The following is a 13,833-nucleotide window of genomic DNA, read 5'->3' on the forward strand; positions in this document are numbered from 1 at the left end:
ACCCTTAACCCCTCACTGCATATCCTGGAAGAGAAGAGACTTAGGGGCTGCTGAGACCATGAGATCCTAATGTAGCCACCTGCCAAGTGGATAGTTAAACAAGGCCTGAATGCCTGAGGTTCTTTCAAGCTTTGCACACAAGCTCTCCACTAAATTGCTTCTCAGCGGAGAGAAGAAGGTGCAGCACCCACCCGCTATGTTCTCTAGCATCTCCGGCATCATCGATGCCATGCTGCAATGAGCACTGGAAAAGTTCGGTGCAGCGCATCGCCTGTAACTGCACAGCGCTTCTCCACAAGCAGCATGCCTCTGCGGCCAAACCACTTAAAGCCGTGCACCTCAAAGGCCTGATCTGGAAATGTGGGGTGAGCGGCACAAGCCATGCCACCTCCTCGATCACATAGAGTTCATCTGCTGAGTTGCACTGGAGTTTGAAGCATGGTCATTATAGGGCTTAGCCGAGAAATAGAATATTGATGGTTGAGGAAATCACATTGGAGTACATTGTTCCTTGTCATTGCTCCACTGGTTGAAGTGCCAGCTGTCTTTAGAGGATAGCTTAGGGGCAACACGCTTGTCTTGGAAGCATTACGACACAGAGCAACACAGGTTCGATTCCCGGGTCAGTTCTTAGAAACCTGGGTATTTAGCTGCGTTATAAATAACCAATTACAAACAATATGTGTATGTGTGTCTCCCCTCAGTACTTGGAATTATCCTATATTAGGGCACATACTAATTTCGCAGGTGGATTACGCACTAAATGCAGTTGTAGTAATTCCACAAAATTGTACTAAACATTCAAAAGAGCAGTTTTCTTTGTCAGAAACATGTGACGCAGCCTTTTTGCCAGAAAGCAAAAGATGAAGGATATGGGAGCTGTGGAAGGTTATACTGAATCAACCGCACAGCAGGTGGCCACACTTTCTTTCAGTATCCCAACACAGTTGACACATGTTTTTTTCGCAAGGGGGAAGACCCCACTTCCCTATGTGTTTTGTATCCTGTCGAAATGCATAGTTACAATCCTGAATCACCCAGTTTGAGGAGAAACACAGTCAGTAGTGTTGTGGTTTAGAGTGAGTATTGTGGTTTTATAAATGATCTTTCCTTGGTGATAACACCAAACATGCATATTTCTTCCATAACACAAAACATGTGGCAATATATCTGAATGATATCTTTATGTTATCAAAATCCGCACATGTTTTAAGGGCGCTCAACTGAAGGCAGCAGGAATACCAGTTTAACATTCCATTGAAAGAATATTAATGGCAGTACGTCGATTTGAGACATACTCTATCGATCTGTTGTTGTTTTTGCTTCAATAAAAAGATGAAATAAAAAAAAATTAGAAAAGCAGAAATGACAGACCTGTCTTTATTTCTGAGCTGACCTTAAATAAAATGGCTCGTTTCCCAGTGGACCATGGGCCCCCTCGCCAAAAGGCATGCCTGTGGCAGGTTTTGTCAAATAGACAATATTGGGCTTCATTCCAAGTCTGGCGGTAATCCGCCGGTGCTACCAGCGAGTTGCCGCCAGACTGGAACACAGTTTTGCGCCTGATATCCCGGTACTACCGGGAAGTCCCGGCAGCCCGGGATATCAGGTGGCGGAAACCGTTGCCCATAGGGCTCTGTGGGAATGGGGAGACACAAGCACCGGCACCGTTCCGAACAGTGCCGGTGCAACTGTGACAACTCTGCTTTCTGGGGCCGTTGCACCCGGCACGTCAGACCTGCTGGGCGCACAGGCCCAGGAAAGCAGAGTTGTAGTCCGCCGGTCCGGAAAGGGTGCCAGTACGTTGCTACCGGCACCCTTATTTCCGGACTGGCAGACTCATAATGCGGCCCATTGTTATGTGTGTACCGGGGAAAGTCCCAGGAGGACTTGTTGTATTCCCGATTATTCCAGAACTGGGCAATGGATTTGAGTTGTGCACCTGGATTGGCATGTACAAGGAAAAGCGGTCGTCATTTTGGGTCAGGTCATGTTAGAAATCCTTTAATTCAATAGCCACACCACTTCGGCAGCTAGGTAGCAAACTGACAGAGTTCCCCCAGGATGTTCAGGGGGGTTCCCCTGCTACGCCCCCATTTCAATACCCTTTCTTAGGTTTTAGATGATATACACATGCACACACTAGAAACTTCTATGACATCAGTGAGGCAGTGAAACGTGAAGGCATTGCATTTCAATGACTTCCTTAGACATCCCAGGTTACAGCTGTGGTGGGGTGCGTTCAGTTAGTGTAACACACCAGTGTGATTTGAAGTAGGCAATGCTGGTCAGTGAAAAGAAGGTCTGTTATTTTGAAAGTCACTCCCTGCAGATTCTAATACACAAGCATTCTACCTCACCAATCTTGCTAACACAACAATTCAAAGTTGCAGCAGCTGCTTTCTTTTGCCTGTGCCCTTCATTGCAAAGCACCAGCTAACATTTTATAACTGATACAAGATGTACAGGAAACAAGATATGAGCCAAAACAATAAGCAAGTAAGTAAAATACAGTAGAAATATGCCAACAACAGCAAACCAATCAGCTTATATGGTTAAAGGAAAAGGAGGGGGAAGTAAAAAAAGGAGGGGTGGAATGGGGACAGGTGGTATGGATGTTAGACATATAGTTCATTAAAAGCATGCCAAATATCAGAATATTTGCCTAACTTTTTCGTGATCTATGTCTGTTCTGTCTAAATGGCAGGCGTGTGCTTCTATCACAGGCCTCTGCACATTGTATAACACTCCAATTCTGTTTTTACTTGACACATACAAACAGAGTGGACTTACACACATCACTAATGGAGATGGCTTCATACACATTTGCCATCTTCCACTATCCATCCCAGCAGATTGCGTTTTGGTGGGATTCACAACACAACACAACACAACACAACACAAATGAACCAAATGCAAAAAGGAAAACTGCTAATCTGCAGCTTGCCAGGCTCACCTTTAAACTGAGCCAGGAGAAGAGGCAGATATATTGACTCGTGTAAACTTATCCAAAACATCTTTTTGTAGGATTGACAGCCATAGAGCAGGCTGAGGTCTTTTGGGATTTTGTGTCAGTGCAGAGAAGCAGTGATGCATCCGACCCCACACATTTCTCAAGGAATGAGAGCCCGCGAGTGTAGGGATTGTGTCAGGACATTCTTGAAATATCTTGCAATTCCAACAATGTTTATGAAATTGAGCCCCAGTACTGCACATCTTACAGAGATGACTCACCCTGCTATTACTCTCTCTCTCATTTCAGTTTGCACTGATGCAGTATTCGCACAGGTTCACGCTTCACTTTGACTTTAATCAATTTCGAGAAAGAAGTGATATAGCTACCCTGATGAAGTCCATCAAACAGCAAGGGGGTGGGACACACACCCCCACTGCCATCCTGAAGGTGGTGTAAGTATACTGCGCCAAGTGGACTACAAGGCCAATCCTGTCTGCCCTTTTCTCTCCCTCCTCTTGCTGATGCCCTGTGCGGTTTCCAAATGAATCCTTCTGCCATCAGCACTATTGTCCCCCTGTGTATGTCCAAGTGTGCCTCGTTTGCTGAGCGATTAGCCTCATTTTATCTCATTTTGTGATCGCTTTTGGGTAATTTAGTCCCACTAGTCTGTTCCAAGCCCATCATCTTTCCCCACAGCCATGCAAGCTTTGACTCAACAGCCCAGTTCAAAGAAGGTGCTACGAGTACCTCTGAATTACCACTGTAGATCGCTATTTGATTCCCAAAGACCGTATGCCACATTTACTCCTAGTAGTCCATGAGTAAGTCAGGGTCGCTCACAGTAACTTCATAAACTTCTTGAATAATCAAGTAGCCTAGTTCATGAGTCAATCAAGAGTATATCAGAATTACTCATAGTAAATTCTTTGTAAATCAGCAACACTGGGCCTCATTACAAGTTTGGTGGTCCGGAACTAAGGGTGCCGTTAGCAACGTACCTTCACACTTTCCGGACCGCCAGACTACAAGTCTGCCGGCAGGGGCCGTTGCGCCCTGGCAGGCCTGACCTGCCGGGTGCAGCGGTCCCGGTAAGCAAACTTGTCATGGAAGCACCGGCACCGTTAGCAACGGTGCCGGTACTTCCGTCTCCCCACTCTCATGGAGTCCTATGGGACTGGACGGGGATGGGGAACACCATTTTCCGGTGCCTGACTTCCCGATCCAATGGGTGGCACCGGGATATCAGGCACCGGAAAAGTGTTACGAGTATGGCGGCAACCTTACCGCCTGACTCGTACTCTACTCGGCGTCCATGTTTTCCTTTCTTTATACCGTGCAATCAGCCATGTCTGGGAGGAATTCTGCTTGCTCTGTCACACACTGCTGCATTTTAATCATTTCTCTGCCCACAGACACTGCGTGTTTCCCAGCATTCTCTTTCCTTGCTCACTACTATTGATCCCCTGTTTCTGACTGAGCTGACTGCCTGTCTCACTACTAACTCTTACCAAACAGACATTACGCAGTCTCTAGCTTTCTCCTGGCATACTCAGTAGTTGTACTCAGGGAAGGGTTGCTCTGCTCAGCCAATCAGGTGCCTGGAAACGCGGGTGGGAACTACCAGTGCACCATCTGCATTCTAACAGCCACCTGAGGCCCTTCCCAGGTGCTGCTATTTTTACTTTGGTGCCCAGGCACCTTGGGTCCCAGCCATGGCCATGGTCTGTAAAGCTGTTCTATTCCTGTCCAAAATGCTAGGTGCTCACTGGCAACCCAGCCAGTCTCCCACAACTCCCACAGGCAGATTGCCCCGGCTTTAAGAAAAAACATCCTTTTGAATGGAGCATAATAGCGCATAGAGCTATGTTCCGTTCCAAAAACATATTTTCTTTCATTAAAAAAGGGAGAGAGGGAGGGAATCTGCCTGGGATCATTGCAGAGAACTGGCTGGGTTGACAGTAAGCATTTAGCAACGTGGTAAGGGGGCGTGATCTTCTGGGCGTGGCCCCCCAAAGAAATGTATTGGTGGCCGGAGGGGGAGGGGAGTCAAGGTCAGGCTGCAGAGGATTATATACGGCAGCTGTGATGGGAGCCAAAGATCCAGCTCAGGTATGCCAGGAGCAACAGGTTTTTAGATATGATATGATATAAGTCATTTATAACGCGCCTGTATACAAGTGTTTCTTGGAGCCAAGGAATGCCCTGGCAACGGCAGTCAGGTGTGGCCCGAGTGAGGAGGGGAGCCGTGCAGACTGCATGTCTTTCAGTGCAGCGCTCCCGTGCTGAGAGGTAGCGCAGCACTAACAGCCCTGCACGCAGCAGTGACGGGGCCAGTCACATGAGTCATCTCTCATTGGCCAATTTCCAAACCGTTTATTAGATTTCTGAGCGATAATGGCCCAGAAATTGGCCAATTGGGGAGTGCCACATCACTCCTCTAGAACTCAATGTATAATAGGTAGCAAGAATGTGCAAGGATGAAAGGTAAATAATACACAATCTCTACTAATTACCAAGATGAAGGGTAGAAAGGGCAGAATGTCCACTGTTTACAAGGACAAAAGGTAAAGAGCTACATTGTCTGCTATACACAACGAAGCCATGGATTGGAAGGTAGACATGCCAAGTTGGGGGCATGACACAAAAAAATGTGTGATGCTGGGTCCTGGAGCAGCGTGGAGCAGATCCCCTGACTACCCCATGATGCCATGGTCAGCGGACAGGGACTCACCACATGTATCACCTAAACAATACTGTGCCTTTATGGGTTTATACAGAAAATTGTGTTACACTTGATAATGGACATGCCAGGAGACCAGAGGGTGCCTAAGAATGGGAGGGGGTGTTTCGCGCAAGAGTATAATGCATTTTTATCTCCCCATGTGGCAGCGGCTGGTGAAAATGCAAGATATGAAGGGCTGCGGAAGACAAGCATTGTAGCCAGTGGTTCCAAACATGCAGCGTGAAGTGGATGATCCTTTTATTGGATCAATTCGCACACGACAGTTGCCCAGCACTGCTGGAAAAACCAGTCAGCCAGCCAGTCATTGAGCTTTGTTACAGCGTTAGCCAAAAAGCAGCAGATAGATACAGTGATAGACAGTGGCATAACACAACATTTGGGGCCCCGCCTGCAAGCCATGCTGAGGGCCCCCCCAACTCGGCAACAAATCACGGGTCGCGCCTAGATTATCACGTTTGCGCAATACGCACAAACGTGCTGCTGCAGGGGTACGCCACACACTGCACTAGGAGAAAGATATAAATATGTGTTTTAATCTGAGAAAAATTGTCGAAAAGGCCAGAGCGTTTGCAATTGTTTTGTAGGGTAACACCAATCTAAAAATCCAATGCATGCAAGTCACCAACAGTGCACCACTAATGCTTTAATTAATATAATGCTTTGCTATTAAAAATGCCATGCCACAATAAAAACATGTCTAACTGGTTGCACAATCTAGACCAGTCTAGACACGTAATAACATATTACAGCAAAGCATGCCCGGCCACAATTAGATATAACTAGACTGGTTGCACCAAAATGCCAGTCAGACCAATAACACTTATCATGGTTGTTTTATCACAGATGCAGTAAGAAATGACTAGACTAGACTTGCAGCACGCAAATGCCAGTCTAGCTAGGTAATTACACTTAGCAGGACTGCTTTATCAGAGATGCCCAGTTAAAAGAAAGTCAAGCCAAACTAAGAAATGACTAGACTGGCTGCACCAAAATGCATCTCTAGCCCCACTAATAGCAAGCCTGCTTAGACTGTACATGGATGACCATTACGATTTATCGCACAATTCCCAGCACACCCCACACCGCACCCACACATCAAACACATTCCCTCTTCCTCTTACCCCCTGCCCCAACCCTTAAATCAGCTTCTCGGCCCAGAATTACCTCCATGTCCCTTTTCCTTGTCCCGGTTCTTATATATGAGGATCCTTGCCTCATAGGTAAGTACTGGGATGAGGAAGTATGGGACTATGAGTATTGAAGATTACAGGTGACTAAGCCATGCATTACCTCTATGTCCCTCTACCTCATCCCACTAATTGTGTATGAGTCAAAGTGCCTCATACACAAGTACTGGGACGAGGAAGAATAGGGCTAGAATTAATGAAGATTACCAATAAGTAACCAAGGGATTAAACACATGTAAGCCTCTCGGCTGAGGCCTCTAGGTCATGGGGTGGGGGAGCTCTATGACTTCAAAAAGAAATATTTTATTTTTGAAGTCACTCTGCCGTCATAAAGAAATTATTTCCATTATGGTTCGGTCCTTAACGGAAATAATTTCTTCATGAAGTCGGAAGTGACTTCAAAAAGAAACCATTTATTTTTGAAGTATTTTTGAAGTAATAGGGTTCCCCTCCACCTCATGATGTGTGCGTGTGTGAGTGTATGGTGAAAAGGTGCACAATTAAATGTATGTATGGCTGCCTGGGTGTGCCTGTATGATGAAAGGGTGCACATTTCAATGTATAGGTGGCTTCCTGTGTGAGTGTATGATGAAAAGGTGCACATTTCAATGTATAGGTGGCTACCTGTGTGAGTGTATGATGAAATGGTGCACATATAAATGTATATGTGGTTGACAGTGTGAGTGTATGGTGAAAGGGTGCATAATTAAATGTATAGGTGGCTTCCTGTGTGAGTGTATGATGAAAAGGTGCACACTTCAATGTATAGGTGGCTACCTGTGTGAGTGTATGATGAAATGGTGCACATATAAATGTATATGTGGTTGACAGTGTGAGTGTATGGTGAAAGGGTGCATAATTAAATGTATGGGTGGCTGGGTGTGCATGTCGAGTGCATGGTGAAAGTGTGCACAGTTAAATGTATGGGTCGCCACATGGGTGTGCCTGTGTGGTGAAAGGGTGCACACTTAAATGTACAGATGGCTGCCTTTGTGAGTGTATGGTGAAAGGGTGCACAATTAAATCTATGGGTGGCTGGGTATGCGTGTCAAGTGTATGGTGAAAGGGTGCACACTAAAATGTATGGGTGGCTGCCTGGGTGTGCATGAATGATGAACGCATGCACACTTAAATGTATAGGTGGCTGTCTGTGTGAGTGTATGGTGAAAGGGTGAACACTTAAATGTATAGGTGGCTGCCTGTGTGAGTGGGAGGGAAGGGGACCGGCAGAGGTGGGCCTTCACTTTTGCTAATGTGTCCTCCATGTTTTGCAGGCGGGAAGTGTTTGTTCCGGAAAAGGGATCACGCTTAAAGGCCAACAAGATCCTCATCATTATAACAGATGGGAAGACTCAAGGGGACACAACTTCTCTGAGTGATGTGATCAACGAAGCAGAAGCCAACTTCATTCTGCGTTACGCGATTGGGGTAGGAACAGTCTATTCATTGACAGCTACAATAATTGTGTGGTTTCTAATACCTGATATGAACCACTTGTTGCATCTAGGTTGCCCAATATGCCTTCCTATGCTTGACACAAAGGGCCTCATTACGAATTGGTCAGTATTCTGGCAGTGAATCTGCCAGAATATTGCCCAACGGAATTACTGTTACCGCCACTTGGTCCGGCGGAATTACTACCAGATTACAAGTGGTGGTGGCGGAGTAAATCCCCATTTTTCAGAGTACATTGGACTCTATGGGGCTTTTTTTGCTGTTTTTTCGGCGGACACTGGGCCTCATTACAGGTTTGCCGGTATCCCGCCAGTATTACCGGCAAACTGTAATACCATTTCCGCCACTTGGTCTGCCAGAATTACCGACAGATTCCAAGTGGCAGAAACACCACTAAATCCCCATTCCATGGAGTCCCATAAGACTCCATGTGGGGATTTGCCAGTATTGCCAGCACCAGTATTACCGGGCCGGTAATACCGGCAGTGTTTTGCCAGTAGGGTGGCGGATATTCCTCTAGGTCAGAGCTGGAGGTAAATCCACCACCCTACTAGCAAACTTGGAGTGTGCCGGTGCAGTAACGTGTCAGTATGCGGTAACACCGGCACATTATTACCACACCAGCATACTCGCAATGAGGCACAGTGGGAGGCTTTACCTCCATCATAATGCTGGAGGTAAATCCCCCACTCCCAGGCCATACTCATAGTATGGTGGTGCAGAGAAAGTGGCAGTAATTCCATTACTGCCAATTTGTTCCCACACAGCCATACTTGTAATGAGCATTGCCTCAAGCTCTACTTTTGCATCATTACACAACTGAATGTGTTGCAGCATCATTCAATCTGCCCAATGTCCTGTCTATTCCACACACTGAATCCCTTCCTGGTCTCTAGCTTTACCTTCTACATTTAATACTATTGTTCCCCTGTGCCGGACTGAATCCTTTCAATTGGTTGTTTGTTTTCTCCAACACATTTGCTGTGTGGGTTTCCAGTACTTTCACTGCCCAGTGTATGGGCACATATGCTTTAATGTTACTTCAGGGCCCCCTTCCGCCTTAAACCATCATGACCCCCTTTTCTAGGAACCATCTTTTACTGCAGTGTCTTGTCACATGTTTATTATTATGAATTGGAAGGTCTCTCACATCACTCATCTGTCCTGTTCTCCAGTGTGTACATGTGAAACTTCTAGAGGACTTGTGCTTTTACCAAAGATCTCTGGGCTGTCACCCATCTGCCTCTACATGTATAGAATGCCGACCTCCAGAATGCAGCATCGAAGACAAGGTATTAGAAGCAGACACCATACTCCAGAACTGACACGACATTCAAGTTGTCCGCCTTGCTCCCCAACTCTAGCATGTAAATGGAGCAAAATAATGCAACAAAAAAAGGGCGGAAAACACACTTACCACCTTATTTTGCTGTTGGAGTTGTAAGGAAACCATGGTATCAACAGTAAGACGGCTGACACAAGTGATCACAGTTCAAGGGTGTTTATTGAACTTCAAAAAGGGTTTGAAAAACGCCCATCTAAATCTAAATCTAAAGTCTAAAGATGGGAGCAAGCTACGACCATCAAAAAATAATAATACAGTACTATTGGTGTTTTGTCAAAATAAAAGGGCCTATATTAATAAACCTATTGCCAACAATGTTTTACCACTGACGATCAATCGCCATGTGACGCACGATAGGTCCCATATTATTAATTCACTGCACCAATATAATCCATTGCAAAGGGGCCCATTGAGGTTTGTATCATGGAACACACGTGGGTTCAACCATCTCTGGCTTAATGACAAACTTTGGTCAGAGGCGGATTTAATATGCATTCAAGAATCTCTTATGCTTGACATTCCCTTAGTTTACGGGTTTACGGTTATTTATGAGCCTGCGAGGAAGGGTTTAAAGGGTTGGCCTTATGGTGGCCTAATCTGTGCTTGGCGTATTTTTCCTGGTTCAAATATTGAGAACGTTTGTATTGGTCGCCCTGATATGTTGGTATGCAAAATTACATGGTTTGATCCAACTATGCAAGCTTTTAGAGTGTTGATTGTTTTAAATGTCTATTTTAATCCGGCAACTACTATTTTAACAGATTTTTTAGCAGCAATTATTAACATATATGGTCACCGCACCTTGTTACCTAATGTGTGTTTTGCAATTTTGGGTGATTTTAACTCGAATGTTTAGACTCCAAGTGGTATCTCTCGGGGGCTTCTAGGGGTATTTTGCAATCCGCTAGAGCTCCAGCGCTGTTATTTTATGCCTGTTTAGATACTTTGACCTGTTTTTTCTAAATGCTAATCTTCAAGATGATGTCCCTCCTATATATACCTGGTCGAGTGGCTTGCACAAATCCACTCTGGATTTTGTATTTGTGTCTTCACTTTTCTTTCCTTGTATTGAATATTTTAGTGTGGAGTCTGATACTGCTAGCGATCACTTGCGTCTTGGAGGTGGTTTTGGTGGCATCAGCTTAACTGATGTGCCTGACCAGCTCCAGGACGCTGTGCAAATAAATCCTCAGAACCGTACAGTCCCATGGAAACCAAAATATGCTTACCAGTTTAATGCCAGTATTGACCAGGATCTTGTTGGGGGACTCTTTGTAGGCATGTGCCCATGGTTATTTTCACCCCACTGTCAGAGCCCGTTTTCTGCTCTGATATCAGCTTCACATCTTACAAGGGACTCTCGCCCTTTGGTATGCACACATAGTTACAACGCAGAGGTTTGTGAAAAGAAGAGGAAGCTGAGAAGGGATTTTAGGAAAACCCTAAAACTGGGTACAAAAGTGGTACAAATTATAGCTAGGCTTAAGCTATCCCATAGGAATTGGGTAAAGGGCCACCATTACTTGCTTTTACAAAGCGATGCAGAGAATATGCTTAGGGCCTTGTCCTCTCGATGGACAGCCAACTTTTGGAGACTCATTCAAGGGGGTAGGCGGGTGCAACTCTCACTACAGCATCAGTCTATTTCAGGCCAGGAGTGGGAGCACTTTTTCAATAATGTGTATGCTTTTATAGGTTGCCAAGAGGAATGTTTAAATGCTAAACTGGGGTTTTCCTTGAGTGAAGAAACCTGGGACCTGCTAGATATTGATCTGGCAGGAATCGAAACCACGATTAAGAGGGCTAAGTCCTCAAATGCCCCCGTCCTGATGGCTTATCCAACCTAACACTAAAATCGGAACCTCTTTTATGGGCGGAGGTTTTACTTCAGTTGTATCGCAATGTGGTTGGGCGGACTATGTGTCCGGACACTTGGAGAGAGGCTAACGTGGTGGTAATATACAAAAAGGGAGATAGGGCAAAGAACTATCCCCCTAGCTCCCTTTTGGATGTCTCGTATAAGATCTTCTCTGGCACTTACTGCATGCCCTGGAAAGATGGGCAACCACCGCCAATAAGCTGGACTGTAATCAATCCGGTTTCCGCAAGGCTACAAGTACAGCCCTCAGCTGTTTGGTTCTGCAGCTTTTGAAAAACCAGGCGCTTCAAACAAAACGCACAATTAATCTCTAATTTCTTGATATTTCTAAAGCTTTTGATTGTGTGGATCACAATAAACTATGGGGGATGCTTAGGCTGTGAGGCTGCCCTGATGCTCTGGTTCTAATTTTGGAATGCCTTCATAAAGATTTGAAGATCAAGGTCAGGTTGGATAGGAGGGGTGGGTACTCAAGGTGGAAATCTGTGAATCGAGGTCTACTACAGGGATATGTTCTTGCCCCGTTCCATTTTAACTTATATATTCTCAGAACCAGGGCTGCATTGGAGATGCCAGGGGGTGAATCCTCAGAGGTTGGGTATGGTTAGTATCCAGTATCTTCTTTATGCAGACAATCTTGTTTTACTTGACTATACAGCAGTTGGATTACAGGAGTCCCTCCTGCAGGCTCAGAGTTTCTTTAGGGAACTGGGCCTGGAGATCAGAGTTACGAAATCCAAGGTTTGATCTTTAACCATAGAAAGATCTTATCGGGGAGATCTAACTTTGGATGGTATATGGATGGAAAGAGGTTACAGCTGGTGACTGAGTTCAAATATCTTGGTGTGACCATTCGTTCTAAACGGTCTAGGTCATCTGCAACTGATGAACTCAGATTAACAGCGATTGCATCGGCAGCCCAACTTCGTGCACTTTACAAACAATTGTGGTCGTTTCTCAATGGTACCGGCTCTTAAACTGTACAATCAGGGGATTGTTCTGAAACCAATTTATGGGACAGAGGTTAGGGAGGCCAACCTGGATTGGGCCAAGGAGGAGGACTTTGTGTGGAAACAATTCTTGAATCTTCCAGGAGGTACCCTTTTTCCCCCAGTAAAACATATTTTGGGCATCACTTCACTTAAAACAAAGGTTGATTGGAGAAGAATACTTCTTCTGCGGTCTATATTGTTTCCTCCTGTATTCACCCTCTTTACTGAACTCAATGCACTGCTCAAAAAAGACAATTGTGTGGCTCTTAGAACTTGGGTGAATTTGGTATTGACTGTAGTGACTGACAAGTCTATTTCTTTGGAAGATCTTGACCGTAATCCAGGTAAGGTCAAGAAGCTTTTATTTGAAGAAGATTGGATTAACAATAAGGATAATCTCTGCTCATATAAAGTGTTTGAACACTTTTTTATGGATATGAAACCATTTAGTGTTCCGCAGTATTACTTAACCAAGCATGCCTCACAATATCTTCGACATTTTTGGCTATGTATTAAATTGAATCTTTTTCCTACTAATGATGTTGTAGGTTGTCAGGCAGGGTTGCCCTTGGTTGATAGCCTGTGTCGTTGTTGCAAACTAAGCGGTGAATCCTTGAAGCATCTTATTATTGATTGTTCAGTTTTAATTGCCCTTTGGGAAGAGACTTTTAAAGATTTTATTACTCGCCCACCTTTATCCTGGGAAGATCTGTGGTGAAATTTATTAAATAACTCAAATGATAGGTTGCTAATTAATGTAATGAATTTAATGAAACTGCTTTTACCCTTCCCCATGTTTTCAGCACGAGCCAAGGCGACACACTCAAGCTTAGCACAGTCTCTGGCTTCTCTAGCACAAGGGTCCAGTTCAAACATTAGCATTAGCATCAGGGTCTCTTTGACTTTCTAAGTCTCTTCTTTCAGAGGGCCTGATGCAACAAACAAACATTAAAGTTCCTTTCTTCTCAGGATTTCACTCAATCAATCACTCTATGTAGCTTTGGGGCCTCCCTCAGCCGGTGCAGACCCCCTTTCCAAATAACTGTCCACGGGTCTCCCTTGGTTGGGTTCGGACCCTCTTTAAACTCAAAAGTAACAATAGGCCTCCCTCAGCCTGGCTCAGACCTTCCTTTCCATTTATAATTCTTATTAACAGTTTACTTGAATGAAAGACTTTCAACTGTGCAAAGGATTTGTGTTAGACCTTCGGTTGGACCACTTCGATTCACTGTTTCTCTTAATTTCACTGTTTCTCTTAATTATTTCAACTCAAATT

The 13,833-nt window shown here is 44.9% G+C and overlaps 1 protein-coding gene across 2 annotated transcripts in view; it reads left to right on the plus strand.

Annotated features, from left to right (window-relative positions):
- Positions 1-13,833, plus strand: part of LOC138580852 (integrin alpha-D-like) — a 750,488-nt gene that overhangs the window by 223,198 nt on the left and 513,457 nt on the right. For both annotated transcript variants that reach the window (XM_069651726.1, XM_069651727.1), the window contains exons 7-8: positions 3,263-3,408; positions 8,161-8,314. In XM_069651726.1, the coding sequence (XP_069507827.1) occupies positions 3,263-3,408; positions 8,161-8,314 (300 nt within the window). The remainder of the gene's footprint in view (positions 1-3,262; positions 3,409-8,160; positions 8,315-13,833) is intronic.

This window comes from Ambystoma mexicanum, chromosome 3p, assembly GCF_040938575.1.
Source record: "Ambystoma mexicanum isolate Mex_15411 chromosome 3p, UKY_AmexF1_1, whole genome shotgun sequence".
NCBI classification, from domain to species: Eukaryota; Metazoa; Chordata; class Amphibia; order Caudata; family Ambystomatidae; genus Ambystoma; species Ambystoma mexicanum.